Here is a 16,212-nt window from a genome sequence, read left to right as displayed (position 1 = left end):
TATGCTATACTTGATAGGTATCAATACTTTTCAATAGAGTTTTTTTTTCCCTTATTGCAAAATGACAAAGTCTGAGAGGTAATTGTAACAGACTTCTTTGAAGTCTAGCTGTAATTTATCCAAAAGTTTGGAAAGCAACTTTAGAGTATAGGACAACATCTGGTAAATATGTTGGCCTCCCTATATGAAGTGAAATTAAAACCAGTCAGGGCTAGGAGAGGCTTATGCTGGCATTATAACTGTTGAGAATGATTAGAAAGCAAGCTTTTTTTTTCTCTCTCTCTCTCTCTGCTGACCACAATATTCTTTGCAATTCATGGCACCATGCCACTTTGATACATAGGTTCTAGATATATGCCATTTTTAAAAGACTGCGGCAGGTTGCTTAAAAGGCAGAGTGGGGGAGACGTGTGGCAAAGGATAACATAAGAAATGCTAGTGTCTTTTTGAAGAAAAGTTGCTGCCAAGTATTTAATTGACAAGAGGCAATATTTTCTCTACATACACAAAATAACAAACAGATGTTGACTCATTTTGATCAACATCCAGATGTTGCGACCCAAGAGGTTAATACTGACCAAGGTGATGCTAGCCATCTCATCAAGCAGAAGATCAGACTGATTATATATATATGTATATATATCATGTGTATATATACGTATTTATAAATAGAAATACAACAAAATAATTGCAAACATGAAATACCTTTTTGAGAACTGATAGTAACTAATTCCAGCAGAAATTTTATTTTTACCTACATGAAAATACGGTTCAGTCTGTAGTACTGCCTTACCTAGAAGGTACTATCTGAAGAGGTTTCATGCCTCAAAACACACGTTTCAACAACTAATTATTTCTACACACCAGACTTTTCAACAAGCAGATTTAGAAATGAACATAATATTACTCTTAGTACTAAAATTTTTGAAATTTGATTTATGAAAATGTTTAAGAACAATGAAAGGATTTATTCCTGTTGTCAAATAATACTACTGTGCCACATAGTAATGCAGTATGATTATTAAAGGTCTGCTAGGATCTTCACATTCAGCACCCTATTTTCATGGCATTTTTTAACAGTCAATTAAAAAAAGTAATGCTGCAGGCAGCAACTTGGCCTATGAGTCTCACTCTAGGAGTTTTACTGTGCAAAAGGGGACTGACTGCTCAGCTATGTGAGCATTAAAAAAAAAAAATGCTTGGTTTGTTCTTTCTATGAATTTGATATATTAAAAAATAGCTCTTGAAAGTGTTTAGGCAGGAAGTCTATAATACCAAGGACAAGATCATGAAACGTGAAGTGTAAAAATAGAAACACTTTGTTGTGCTTTAACGAGATGATTCATCAGAATAAAATACGCTTTGGACTACGTATTTTATATCCTTACGAGTCTGAAAATCATTACTGAAAATAAAGAGTAAGGCAGAGAGACAGATGGTTTTGGTTTAATCATCTTAATTGATAAGCACAAAAAAATAAAAAGGCTCACTTGATCCTAGCTCATTTTTCCCCCATGACACAGTAGCATTATAAGCACTCAGGAATGAGCAGAACTCATATTAGAACTTACTGAGTCTGTTGAAAAACCTGTGCAAGACAAAATAGGTGTGCTATCTGTAAGTTTTACACAAGAGGGTTTTGCTAAGCAGCTTCTGACAATGCAACATAAAAAATCAATGAAGTTCAAGAATTATGCAAACTTCCCTTGTCATCAGAGGATCAAAGCAACTGGCTTCTTTTCAAAATGATCTTTCTGATGACCAATCCAGGAAAATGTAGAAATTTGTCCTTCTCTTACCATTTGCAAACACAGTACCACACAGAGCATCATAAAGGGGAAAATTGTGCTCAATAATATAACATCTGGTCCTGTACTGGGGCCTAAAGCTATGGCCGTGGAAACTGACAGGATTTTTGGAATAGAAGCTATTTATGGCCAGAACAAGTCTTTATTCATCCATAAATACCAGCACATCTTACTACCATACGTAAAGTATATTATCAGAAGTAGCTATTTGATCGTTATACTGGTTCCTTTGTCATTTAGCCCTAACTATTGTATTTTTCCTCTTTCTTTCTTTTTTCTCCTTTTCTCCTGTTGCTAATTCCAAGAGTATATTCCAGGTCGATTTGGATCTGAGGACTCCTCAGGCTATGCTGCTTTTTCTGTTGATGCTACTGAGAATGAAAATCTGAATATATCAATGTTTGTCCGAACACGCAAATCATCTGGCTTGTTACTGGCTTTGAGAAACAGTACAAGTCTCTATGTAAGAGTCTACTTGGAAGGTGGAAAACTCGCAATGTTAGCTCCAAATTCCATAAAGTTATTAGGGAAACATCCTATAAATGATGGAAATTTCTACTTAATAACATTAAAAATAGAACCAAATATGTTGGAATTATTCCAATCCTCTCAATACTTAGGCTTTATTTCTACTCCAGTACTAACAACCCAAAGTAAGGACTTTCTTTACATTGGAGGCCTACCAGATAACAGAGAAACTGATAGAAATGGCGGGTATTTCAAAGGCTGCATACAGGATGTACGAGTGAATAACCAGCCACTGGAATTCTTCTCCCTCACCAATTCACTGAATTCTTTTATCAATCGAACCCTGATCAATGTCACTCAAGGCTGCAGTGGTGACAACCTCTGCAAGGTAAGAATGACAGTTTTCATAGCATTTTCATGTATTTATTGTGGGGGATTTAAAAAAAAAAACCAAAAACCAGAACCCTACATTTTGTACAATATATCATGATAATAATATCTTAGCAAAATGTAAAAATGCCAGAAAGAGCAGATTTTGATACGTTTTGATACAGCAAAGTTATGATAAATATGATTGATAGCATCAGCAAAATGTACTGGTGTAGAAGAAATTGAAAACATTTTAAGGTTACAATGCTATTGTTCACAAATTATTAAAATGTTCTGTGTGGTCTTAGTACTAATCTCTATTGCTTTCCATTGGATATAAATAGAATTTTCCTTTTTTACAAAAAGTCCTACATTCTTAAGAGTTGTAAGTCCACCAAGATTTATTCATACTTTGGTTGTCTCTTCTCTTTCCCCATAGTCCAGTCCTTGCCACAACGGTGGTGTATGCTATTCAATCTGGGATGACTTCACTTGCACTTGCCCCCCTAACACAGCAGGGAAAGCTTGTGAGGAAGTTAAGTGGTGTGAGCTTGGGCCCTGTCCTCATGAAGCACAATGCAAGCTGGTGCACCAAGGATTTGAATGTAGGTAAATTTCAGTTATTCCTGTCATCTCTGGAAATTAGAAACAATTGAAATTTTCATCAATATTTCCTTAAAACCAAATATTTACTTCTTTGAAAATTCAATGCTATTTCTATATTATGTAGGTTGCTCTGAATGTAATGCCTCCTATTTTATTATCACGGAAATGACAACAGTTAAAGGGAAGGCAGTAACAGTATTTAAGGGAGCAAATTCTCACCTACAAAGCACCGTTCTTCAACACAGTCACCACCAGTAGCTGTGCATTTTCATCAGTGATGAACAAGAGCCTGCATGCTGCGCATGTGAAAATCTGCACCAGTGGAGGTGACCTGCTGTCGCTGTCACCGCTGCTGAAATGCACCACCCCATCACTGCACTCTCCTCCACTGTTTGGTCTCCATAAATGTTCAGCAAGCATCAGTGAATGTCATATTTTCCCTGCACAGAGGAATTCAGGGATACACCTTTGCTTCCTAAACACTTTCATATCAGATGCCAATGTGTCGGACTTCCTCTCTGCTTCTGTCTGTTGCACAGCAAAAAAATGTAATGGGATATTGGCAGGAGGGCTCAACCTCTACTGTCATACCACCACCATCTGCCTCTGACATCACTGGCCAATGTAATAAAATAAGAGGCATTACTTTCGGAGCAGCCCCATATAATAGCAGAAATATCAATAATAATATCAATTGTAAGTTATATTAATGAGAATATCCTGCCATATCGACCTCAGAAATTTTCAACTAGACCCAACGATGCAGGCACTGATGTTTACATAACCTTTGCTTTTGTCTTATCCAAGAGAGCATGTCAGAGTTGTAGAATAGATCGCTACATTGCCAGACTGCAAGTGTACCCCACACCCCTCCACTGCAAAGAGATAGGAAGACATCCAATGTTGGAGCAACCTTAGGATGTTCTCCATCCTCCTGAAGATACAAGTTACATGACATAAATTGCATCACTTGATTTTCTTCAATGTTAAATATCTTTGTAGAAAGTCACCTTAACACCAGCCATACAGTTATTAAATTAGTATCTTGGCAAGAAGCACTTGCATGCCAAGTGGTCTATTTGTTTGAAAATTGATAGCCACTGGCTGACTGAACATAAGCCACCCTGCACATCTTTCCTTCTCTTTCTTTCTCCTTACTACCCTGAACTGGAGCAGAATATAAGAAGAAAGTAAGAATTTTGAAGCAATATTTTCTGTTTTTGCTAACAAACAAAATTCCTAACTATGCTATGAAGGAAGAGAAATATACACAGAGTCTGTTAGAATGGCTGATTCTTAGGAATGAGAAGGTTCATCAACAGAAGATTTCTATCATGGGCAGTTTGCATGCAGATCAATATGATGCTGTTTTCATTGAGATTGTTAAAATCAGCACTGCAGCACATGTAAATATTTACAGCTGAAGTTAAAATAATTGCACCGTCTCTAATGCACATATTTAAAGATGGCATCAAATATGTTTTCTCAAAATTCACTTTTACATTTTAGGAAAACTTGAACTCCAACTATACAAAAAAAAAAAAAAAAGAAAAAAAGAAAGAAAAAAAAATCAAAGCAACAAACCAAAACCTAATCATAAAAAACACCCACAACAAAAACACACACACACACACAAATTACACAAGAAGAAACACAGACAGAGAGAAAGCTTCGAAAAGAAGCTGATGCAGGAAGAGTCAAATAACAACAAAAAACTTATACTCAGTGGCACAGATGACAGTAAAAACCTCTTCCCAAATACTATGTAGAAAACATCAGTGCAGTTACGTAAGTCAAATTTGGCTACACCTGTAAGCCTATACAAAGCTACTGAGCCCCATCAGCACCTCAGGCAAACCAGTGCAGACCCACTGGCTATGGTAGCCTGGTCCTTAACTATTATTTCTTTGCTAAGTGCTTATTCTGGGCTACCCTCATGAGAAGAAGCAAGGCTCAACTATTATCTACACTTGCTTGTTTAGATTAGCTTACTGGTTTTAGTAGACCTACTTCTGATTTACATTACAGTAAATAAGGCCAGAGTCATCGGATCAGGGTCACTGTCCCCCTTTCCTCGTTAAAGGGAAATGAGCTGGAAGCTTTAGGATTAGAGTTTCAGGTAGCACCGCCCTGTAATCTTTGCAGCCATAAGAGGCAAGCAAGGATAACTGGGACACTGATGGAACTGGATTGCTTTTCAGTAGAAACAAAAGGACTTAAGTGATGGGGATCATGGGGCACTGAAGAGATACTGTCCAGGTGGACTGGTTTAAAGCTGGCCTGGTTTCTCAATTATTATCTTTGCACAGGTCTCGCTAATGCAGTGTTTAGCGGCCGAAGCAGTGCTATATTTTACAGAAGCAACGGGAATATCGGCAGAGGCCTCACCAATATCGTGTTTGGCTTTCGAACTAGGGACAAAAATGTGATACTGCTGTATGCGGAGAAGGAGCCTGAGTTTGTTATCATCAGCATTCACAACTCAAAACTGGTCTTCCAACTGCAAAGCGGCAACAACTTTTACATGTTGACCCTCACTAGCTCGCTGACCGTGAGTGATGGGAAGTGGCACCAAGTTACGGTCTCCATGGTGGAGCCCCTGTCTCAGTTCTCGAGGTGGCACATGAATATCGATAACAAGGACGCTGCAACCAGCACAACTGCTACCGGAAGCCTCAACTTTCTACGAGAAGAGACAGACATCCATTTGGCTGACAAGGCTTTCGACAATTTGGATGGCCTGAGAGGATGCATGAGCACCATAGAAATCAGTGGCATTTATCTCTCCTACTTTGAAAATGCTGACATCCTGACTAAAAAACCTCAAGAGGAACAATTTCTCAAAATATCTGCAAACCCTGTTCTTACGGGCTGCTTACAGGAGGATGCCTGCAGCTCAGAGCCCTGTATGCACGAGGGGACATGTGAAGACTTGTACACCTCCTATCGCTGCACGTGTAGCCCGGGGTGGGTGGGTACCCACTGCGAGACCAACATCGATGAGTGCTTCTCCAACCCCTGCATTCATGGAAACTGCACAGATGGGATCAACTCTTATGAGTGCATTTGTGAACCTGGCTACACAGGGTTAAACTGTGAAGAGGATATAGACTACTGCCAGGGCCACCAGTGTGCAAACGGAGCCACCTGCATAGATGGGATTAATGGATATTCATGCCTGTGTGCTGGTAACTTTACAGGAAAGCTTTGCAGGTAATACAGACTAGGTAGGTCCATACGATTTTTTTCACATCTCATCTGAGAGATTATTACACCACTGATGCTTTCATTTAAATGCACATCTAATAAGCTATATATTACAGACATACACATTATAAGATATACATCTACTTATATACTAATTGTGACTGTAGAATTGATGTACAAAGTCTGCAGTACAGAAAGCCATAGAGATCAGTTAGATATGGACAAAGAGAGTGGAGAGGCACCAGCTCAGATGGAGACATGACAGAGGCACAAGTTCTGTGTGCAGCTCCAGAACTATGCGGTCATTCATGGGTAAAAATATGATGCCTCCCTGTTTGCATTGGGTGGCATTTGCCAACAGGAACGCAGCTCTCACTGTTCAGAGACTAGCAGTGGTAAGTTCTGCATTCAAACAACTAATCTGCAAGGTAGATCGAAACATTTTCCTCTAAAGCAATGGACTAGACTCAAAGGAATAGTGTGAACATGGCATTCAGAAGTGAACAAGGAAAGAGCAAATAACAGCTGTCACTGCCTTTCTGTTTATCTAGATATCGAAGATTACCCTATACAGTTTGTGGGAATGAAGACAGAAATCTCACCTGTTACAATTACGGCAACTGTACTGACCTTGGAGGCAAGCTGGCCTGTGTGTGCCTGCCAGGATTTGCTGGAGAACGGTGAGATGCTTCACTGTATGAAAAAGTTCTTCCAAAAGTCATTCCAAAGGTTCTAGGGTGTGCCATCTATAGGGAAATTACCCTCCTGCAGAAATACAGAAAAAACTGGTTTTCAAGCAGAGCAGTTCTTTGCCTGAGTGCCTTTCAGAGCCTGAAAGTATAACAGTCTTACTCAGGCAAAAAATACAAATTAACTCAGCAAGGGTCAGTCCAGTACAGCACCACTAATGCCAGTACAAGCCTTTATTTCTTAGTCAATTTTGTACACCTCCTACTCTTTGGATTCAATGCCAATCTAGTATATAGGCAAACTGGAATGTTACCTTTCTATATATAAGCACATATAAACACACATATCCTATTCATATATGTATAAAAATCAGCCAGCATACAATGACACATAAATATGCCAAGCTGTTCTATTTTCACATGTATCCATTGTGAATATACAATCTATTCCCCTACAGGGATAATGACATGAAATATGTGGTGGTGTTATTTTCTTTACTGAATGCCAAAATATGAAAACAGAATTATTATTTAAAATCAAAGTTGAGAAATACTTCTTACATATTATAGTATAAAAAGGAAGGGGCCATCAGCCTTCCCAGTTTGTACCTTGTAGCAGGTCACTGCACGATCACTTACCACTTGATTCTCTACAAACACCTCCACAGCAGGGAGGTCTTCAGGTCTCAGTGCATCAGGTGTTGTAAAAACATAAGAGGACACCATCCCAGTCATAATACGGCCTGAAGTAACGGTAAATTTCTGAATAGTAAGAAAAGGCACACAGAACATAAACAGAAAACTAATGACTTTTGCTTGCAGTGCAATTTAACACTACCTCAGAGTGCAATATCCAAACATTCGGTAGGACCAAGTTGTGCTGGCTTTGCAAACATAAAGCAGTTTTCAACAAATGGTTTTCATTCTTTCAAAATCCGATTAATTCACTGACTTTGTGGAACCTGTACAGTAAACCATAAAGGACAGATGAAATGAAAATTTCCACCCACTCATTGAGCAGTGTAGTTGGCTGACGCATCTGCACCGTACTCTTTAACTCAGCCAGAAGGCCTGCCTGCCACACCACAGAAAAAAGATTAAGAAATAAAATAATAAAAAAATAAAAGCATATTCTCAGGCAGTTCTTCAGTGTGTATTTTTTTTCAGGACTTCAAGATAAGGCAAAGTGCTTTTTCCTTCTTCCTTCCCCTGTCAGGCAACTCGCTAAGTGCAGCTCTGGGAATGAGCCTTGCTTACATCCACCCCACTGGCTGGCAATAATGTCTATTTTATGGTTCCCGTGATCCTCATATTGAGCAGCAGCCTTGCACCAAGCATACTGCACTGTAACTGACTATCAAAGCAAGGCATTCTTCTCAAGTGTCTAAAATTGACTATTTGTCCTCTTTTCCTCCAGGCTGACACACTGTAAACCAGAAATATTTCTGTTTGCAGAACTTAATACATCAGAAAAGAAAATTTCACCTCAAACGTTTGACATTTATTTTTTTAGAACAATTTCAAATGTATCAGTTAACAAGAAAATTCAAAACAAAACCCTTCAGTCTATTTATTGATTAGAAAAGTAAAGCAGGCATTTTGGCTTCAAGACAGTATTTCATCCCTAAGAAAAATAATGATATACAACATTAAAAAAAAAGGGGGGTGGGGATGTCTTTCTATGTCAATCAATTGACTCGAGATTACAAGGAAAAAAAGAAATAGGAAATAATAGGTGGAAAGAAAAACTTGAAAAGATTAAATAAAAGGAGATGTAGTTGTCTCTTGAAAACAATTATTTCACTGAATTCAGGCAGTTTTCAAAATCACCATAGGGAGTTAGGTTTAAAAGTCTTCCTGATGTTCAGGAGGACTCAGGTAACAAATTCCCTGCACTATTTTGTTTTCCAGTTTTGCATAGGGAAGTTCATAGCTATATAATTTTCACGGATTGAATTAATACTTAATTTTCAGCTTTCTGAAGTATGTAAATATAATTGATCATTGGAGCAAATGATTGAAATTTTTTAATGGATTAATAAAGAAAACCAGCTAAGAGTGTTTAAGGCAAAGAACAGCACATCTCCAACGTAAAACTAACAATGTCTTGAGTGGTTATGCATATGATTAAACAAAACAATTCCTGGTAATTTTGAGTGAATTTCACACATTCAACTTCAGTGGTAACTGTGATTCTTTATGGGGAAAAAAATAGTATTGACCATTATCAGTATTTGAAAGAATGAAGACAGGGAATTCAGGGGAAGCTTTGTCAGGACAGAGAATCACCAAATCATTACCAGTTTTTAAACAGTTGCAAATACTTTTCATTAATGTTCATTTGGTTGCCTTGAGAAATTATTAGAGCTCAAATTTCCCTTCTCATCAGAATTACTGAAAAGCATATAATGATACTAATTTAAGCTTTTAAAACCTTATTCTGCAACTGTCTTTCTTAACATTCTTAGTGCCCACACCCTCTCAGAGAGACCACATAGGAGGCTGTGCTGGACATCTACTGACATTTCAAATTGAGAAAAGAAATGGGTGAACATTCCCAGGGGCATTCAGTTGTGAAAAAATATGCTTTTGTTTAACTTAAATCTAAATTATCATGAAGGAAATTGGGCCCTCAGCTTGCAGTAATGATGAAAACGGACTAGCAAGTGTTCAGCAGGACTTGCGCTGTATCCAACTCTAAAACCACACGCCAGGTTTCATTTCACTTTGCTAAGCACCATTCACCAGGAAATGTGCCACAGAAATGAAATTTCTGGCTTAACTGTCTATGTTTGAAAGTAACACGGGAAGTTCAAGATTTAAAAGAGGCTAATCAAGTAGTTAATAAGATTCTCTGAAGACCACAAACACGTGGAAATATACTACAGATTTCAAATGGAGCAGCCTCATTAAAAGTTACTGAAATAAAAATGTGCCGGTTTTATTCATTTTATACCTGATGTCAGGATTTCACTTTTTTGCACTCTTCCCTGTAGGTGTGAAAAGGACATTGATGAGTGCAGCTCTGATCCATGCCTGAATGGAGGCCTCTGCCAGAACCTGCTCAACAAATTCCACTGCCTCTGCGACGTCAACTATGCTGGGGACCGCTGTGAGATCGATGTAAGCGACCTCTCCTTTTTTGTCTCTTTACTGCTGTGGCAGAATCTCTTTCAGCTTCTCTCCTATCTTATTTTGAGAATGGATGATGATCCAGCAGTCGAATGGGGTGACCAGGAAGACTATTAGCAACCCTTTGACTCTTGGTTTAGCAAAACAGAAGATGCCTTGACAAAAGAGCTTAGCAAAGCAATGCAAGCACCTGAGTTTGAAAAATTATTTTGTATGGTTTTTGAACTTATGTGAAACTTTCAGTTTTATATAACTGTTCTTCAACTCTGGTTGTAAATGGAAGCACACCTTTCAGGTAATATCATGTTACTTTTTAAGATATAAGAACATGGATGATGAGAACTTTGTGATGCAGTTCTCAGGTTCAAGTTCTTGCCTGTTTGAAGAACCACTTTGCATCTGTGGTAGGGCTTCCACTTCATATTAGAACAAATGTTAGCAAATCTTAAAAAGTATCTCATCCCCACACCACTAGAGCATTTCACCACATGCACACTGTGAGCACAAAGAGTGAATGAGATCAGAAAGCAAGACATAACAAGGGGAGCTTTAAGATACACCTGTGGTAGCATCCAAGCCCTACGCAATGGCTGGCGAAGGTTTGTTGCCTTCAGAGAAGTTAATTTTACCATTAAATCTTACTGGCGTCACTATCTCTGCATAACATAATACGTTCATTGCTAGTTTTTGTCTGTTTGGTCTCCCACTTGTGAAATCAAGTATGGTGCTTTTGGATAAATAATGTTATGGATTAACAAAGGGGCCCCTTGTACATCCATTTGGATTAGTGGTAACCCTGCACCTCTGTTCCATTAGCTTCTACACCTCCAGTGCATAACGCTGAGATAAACTGCAGCTATCTCAATTTTCACTACAATTCCTCTGTCAAGAAAGGCCCAGTAAGTACATTAGATTTTGAAATCATAAGTTTGCTGTATTTTTCCAAATATTTCTTCAAATTTCAGTAAGTCTCTCTTATTCATCAGTTGGTAGACACAATAGACAACAGTACAACCTTATGTCCCTTCTTAGGAAGAAATCAAGGTAGTTCAGTTGAGTGGTTGTACATGGATTCTTGAAATAATGAAAATTATTAACACTGGGAAGTTTAGCAAAAAAATGGAAAGAAAAAATATAGGAAATATAAAATATCTGAATCTGTGGATGCCTTTGGAAGAGTCAACACAAATGAAGAACATTGTTAAATATAAAACAACAGTGAAATTTTTCTGAATAGTGCTTCAAAAAACTATTTGTCAACTGTGCAAATATTTTTCTGGGTGTTTATGTCACATTATATTTGTACAGACCCCATACTCCTTTTAGCCATTTAAAATAGAGTTCTCAAATGACAGTGGCACACAGCACAGTTATAGGAAAGATTAAATAGTTATTTAATGAGGTTTTATGACTCCAGAGAGTGATAAGTGAGATGTTTAGGTTCCCATTTTGCTACAGCAAAATGCAGCAGAACTTACTGCCTGAGAATCAAGTCTCCTTTTTATTTCTCATCTTTCAGAAGTGTCCCCAAATTGATTATTTTTTTAACGTCATTCCAAGCATAATCACAGCAACACTGGTTGAAACAGCAACACTGGTTAAATAAGGCTCCTATGTTCAGGAGAAAACCCTCACATTCTTTTGTGCATTTGTGGAAAATACCATGATTCATCCCTGTGAAATGTCACACATTCCTGTACTGAGCATTTGCCTTAGTATGAAAACTTAAGCACAATACAAATATTATGGCAATTGCTACATTTATTAGGATAGTATCTTTCTTATATTTATCTTAAAAAGTGATTTGGGTAGGGTATTTTGTTTGTTTATTGCTCTTAAAAAAAAAAAGTACTATTCAGGTGAAAGTTCCTTCCCTCTTTATAAGTAAGTAATTAATGTTGAAGAAAGCTGGAAAGTAATACATGCATTAACAGTACGCCTGACAAGCAATAGCTATAAGCGCAGCATGCAAACCAACAAAAATATCTGTATGGAGATTTCAAAACTCTTTCTCTTCAATACTAGAAATGTGATGACTGCACCAACAGTTTTATACAGATTTAAAGGAACATGTGAGTTTTCACATATATTTAGAGTTTGTTACCTGCAGAGCAGCAGTTTGGTCTTTGAGTACACGCTACAAAAATATTGTCTGTTCTTGCAATTCAGTTCTTTCCTTCCTCTAATGTCTTGCCATCATGAAACATCTCCTGACTTCAGCTGTGCTCCTCTCCCCTCTATATTTCCGTATGTTCAACCACATCATGTACATGTACAGAACTTTCCTGTCTTTGCACAAAATAAACCTTCTGCCTTCATCTCTATGTCTGCCTCTCATTTCCTGCTGATAGCTCTGTCCATTTGCTTCAAGTGTGCTGTGTTTTCTGATATTACCACTTCACACATACCAGCAGAGGCTGCATCTCCCCGTTGCTCTGCAGTAGTGCTGGCAGTGCCTGGGGCAGCTGTTCAGCTGCCGCAGCCTCCCCAGCTGCAGCTCTGTTACGTGTCCAAGGGCAGTTGCATAGCACAACCCAACAGACAAGACCCAAATCAGCAGCTCAGAGAAGGAGGGCTTAAAGGGTCTGCAGGGCTCAAAATGACTCTTATTACCTGCTTTCTCCTTTTGTACTGTCAATACTTACAAAACTGCTGGGTGTTAGAAGGCCTCTGCTAACACTGTGATGGGTCATTTCTTCCCTTTGAGTTACATCGTAGCCTTTAGGCTGGTCCTGACCTGTGCACAGATCTCCAGTTGAGAACGGACTTCGTATTTCCAGTTTATAACATTAAACAGAAAAAAAGAAACAAATTCCAGATTAATTACAATTATTTTCTTGAATATATACTTTCAAAGAAAGATAAGCCATTTTAAAGGAAACAGCTTTAGAAGCAAACATGAAACAAAACTATGCTAAGCACTAGTTTTTGTAAATACATCCAATTGCAAAGATTTTCTAGGATCTAAAAGGTTAAAGATTTTAATGTTTAAAATTGAGATATAGCAGCAAGATCTTCAGAGACGAATGGAAGCAAACAAGCAAGTTCAATATCTTGGGAGGTATGGCTTTGGCTTGTGATGATATGAACACTGCTACTAGCAGTAATAGATCCCTGTGTATTTTGACACTAAGGTTCAAATATTTTTTCACAGCAGTAACTGTCATTCATAAATATGGACAATGAGAAGTAGCAGTGATAGAGCTTGAAGAAGAAAAAAGACTTCTGAAAAGAGGAGAAAGACAGCAGTGGTTGAGGTACTAAAAGGGAGAGCAAAGGGATCTGCATCAGCTGTGGGATGAAGAAACGGGTATTCTTTAACGAGTGTGGGAAACAAAGGAGCAGCATTGCACTGGGGAAGTGTACATCGAATGGAAAACATAGGGTTGCTGTACTGACAATAGTTCCTACTTTTGACCCTTAAAAAACAGGTTCCTAGTGATGCTCCTCTGCTGGTGCAACTCAAGCTCTTCCAGCAGCATTCTGTCACAGTCTTAGCTACAAAGAACCCACGTGTTTGTGAAAGAATCCTTGGTGCTGAATGCTTATTTGAATTCTCTTAGTCCCAGATCATCTAATATTTAAGAAATTAGATTCAATAGTCGGTTTGCTCAGTGCATGTGACCATAGTATGTTAGTGAAACAAAAAAAATATCAAAAAATCTGCTTTAAACTCACAGTGATTAAATCAGGTTTCACTTTTTTTTTTTTTCTTCCCATTGCAAATATTTTTCCTGGCCTGACACCCAGAGGTCCAGCTGGAAGGGCACTCTACTTGTGTAAATCATCTTTTAGCTCTTGGACTCAAATTTTTGCAGTTTGGTAGAGTGATTTTCCCTATAAATGTTTGCAATGGAAAGATCTTCAAAATACTACCTCAAGAACCACTGGTTACTACAGCCTAAAAAAATAGCCACAAAAAAAAACTCCAGCAGGTCATCATTCTGTAATATGTAGACAACTATTACCTGCAATACATCTCCAGGGAGTAAAATAAAATAAATGCAAAGTTTGGTTAATCCTTTTACTTTGTGTTTCAAGAGTGCCCTGAGGGCCCATTAGGCACCAAAGCCCATTCTGCCTGTGCTGTGTATAGCAAAAGACAAACAAAATCCCTATGCTGAGGCAAATGCAATCCCTATGCTGACTGGCAAACAGCTCAGGATGTGCTTTAAAATTGTTTTTTGAGCATTATCATCAGCTGCACCTTTGGGACAGCACTTCCTCACAAAGCATACCCTCTCCTATTGTACATGTGAATATACATGAAACTTGAAAGCAGTGCTAGATTTCACGTCCCAGAATACAAGTTCTGCTTAAGGCAGCTAATGCTGTGTTCTCCAAGGTGTGCTGCTCTTGCTTCCAGCTGGTACCATTTGATCCTCCACAGCACAAGGACAAGCATCAGGCACTGGAGGTTACAATTCACATTTAGTGTCATTAAAAATACACTGATAAGCATGTAAGATATGTTCAATATTGAATCTGAATTCAGTAAAACTCTCTCAGGCTTCCATAGCACAGGCACATAGAATGTCGATTGAATCGGCACTGCAGTGATTAGCTAATGTATTCATTAACTGCAAGGGTTAGTAATGTGAATGGAGCAAATGATACTTAATTACAATAATTAATGCCTAGTGATTCATGAATAATGCATTCCCTATTTACTTATTCATACTTATGAAGCTGTTAATGGATAATGATCATTCAAATAGTCTCACCATAGCTTTACCTGTTTGCCTTGCTCTTACATACGTCTGTCTTGCCAATATCTGCAGAAATGGAAAGTATTTTAAGAGCGACAGAGCAGTACCATGATAAGTAGAGCCATGCACGTTAGTTCTCACACCGCATCAGTTCTCAGTCAGCACTCTCGTCCGTTAAAAAACAATTTAGAAGAATGTTGAGATGTTCTTTGAGATGACAAAAACACACACACAAAAAAACAACCCACACCTTTTTTCACCAATTGGTGAGCTGACTGTTCTCCTTGAGAACAGTATGGATTTGTTCCTGACCTGGATTTTACTCTTTCAGACTGTGAGTAGTTCTGCCCCACATGGCTCTCCTGTTCCTTCCAGAACAGATTTCAGCCTCTGTGGTACAAGGTGAGCTTGGAGTCCTCCCAGGCTTGGAGAAGGTCCAAAGAGCCGCACAATGACAGAAATACAAGATAGGTTGTGGGTTTTTTTTTAAATCATATTCACATGCAATTATTTTAAGGCAGTACTATCATTTTTGTTCTTAGCCTAAGTTCGAATATTCAACAGTAGGATAGTATTGCTCACCAGCTAGACCAGGGGTATGGTAAAACGAAGCAAAGCTGGGAAAGTCAACCAAAACTGTTAAGTGCCGCTGCCCTGGCTGAGGAGCTGCACCCACCTACTGCTCCTCAGCTCTGCCTGCGGGCTCCCCGGCTCAGCAAACGGTTCCTCTCAACCTCTGACCTGCAGGGAGTATGTGCATCTTCTCGCATCAGGGGTGGGCAGCGTGGTGGGGGCGAGGCTTTAGCCAGAGGGCACTCGGGCACCTACTGGGGTTTTGTCTTCCCCAGTGCTCCTGCCCGCTTTCCTGATGCTCCTGGAGCCCAGAGAGGCAGGCAGCAGGAGGAGATGGGCTGCTGGTGGGTTGTTACTGGGGTGCCCTACAGACAGGCCCGGCACATCAGCTCCTTGGAGAGGAACGCAGCACAGCACAGGTAAACTCATTGCAGTCTCGTGGTTGTGTCGGTCAGCCACAAAGGCAGACTTGCTGCTGCCGATGAAATGGGGACTCAGCTTCATTCCTGTGCCAGGTCAGATGCAGAGTAAGAATAAACATCCTTAGATTTGTAAAACGAGCAGTTCTGCTCTGAAAGTCATTGCAAATGTCACATTGCCATTTTTATAGTGGGGGTTGTTTGTTTGTTTGTTTGTTTCAGAGCTCCTTAA

General features: G+C 38.9%; 1 protein-coding gene and 1 long non-coding RNA gene across 3 annotated transcripts in view; one reads left to right on the top strand and one right to left on the bottom strand.

The window, feature by feature from the left end:
* The window catches only part of CRB1 (crumbs 1, cell polarity complex component), a 90,383-nt gene that overhangs the window by 57,872 nt on the left and 16,299 nt on the right, over positions 1-16,212 (top strand). For both annotated transcript variants that reach the window (XM_015290380.4, XM_046944989.1), the window contains 5 exons: positions 2,114-2,664; positions 3,085-3,250; positions 5,561-6,464; positions 7,010-7,138; positions 10,144-10,270. In XM_015290380.4, the coding sequence (XP_015145866.2) occupies positions 2,114-2,664; positions 3,085-3,250; positions 5,561-6,464; positions 7,010-7,138; positions 10,144-10,270 (1,877 nt within the window). The remainder of the gene's footprint in view (positions 1-2,113; positions 2,665-3,084; positions 3,251-5,560; positions 6,465-7,009; positions 7,139-10,143; positions 10,271-16,212) is intronic.
* LOC112532922 lies at positions 7,069-15,357 on the bottom strand. Its single transcript, XR_003076507.2, has 3 exons — positions 12,925-15,357; positions 7,787-7,909; positions 7,069-7,223 (listed from the first exon to the last, which is right to left on the bottom strand). It is a non-coding gene; the product is annotated as an uncharacterized LOC112532922 (long non-coding RNA).

Source organism: Gallus gallus, chromosome 8 (assembly GCF_016699485.2).
Source record: "Gallus gallus isolate bGalGal1 chromosome 8, bGalGal1.mat.broiler.GRCg7b, whole genome shotgun sequence".
Classification (NCBI taxonomy): Eukaryota; Metazoa; Chordata; class Aves; order Galliformes; family Phasianidae; genus Gallus; species Gallus gallus.
Note: the sequence above shows the minus strand (reverse complement) of the source record. Positions and strands in the feature narration are given on the sequence as shown.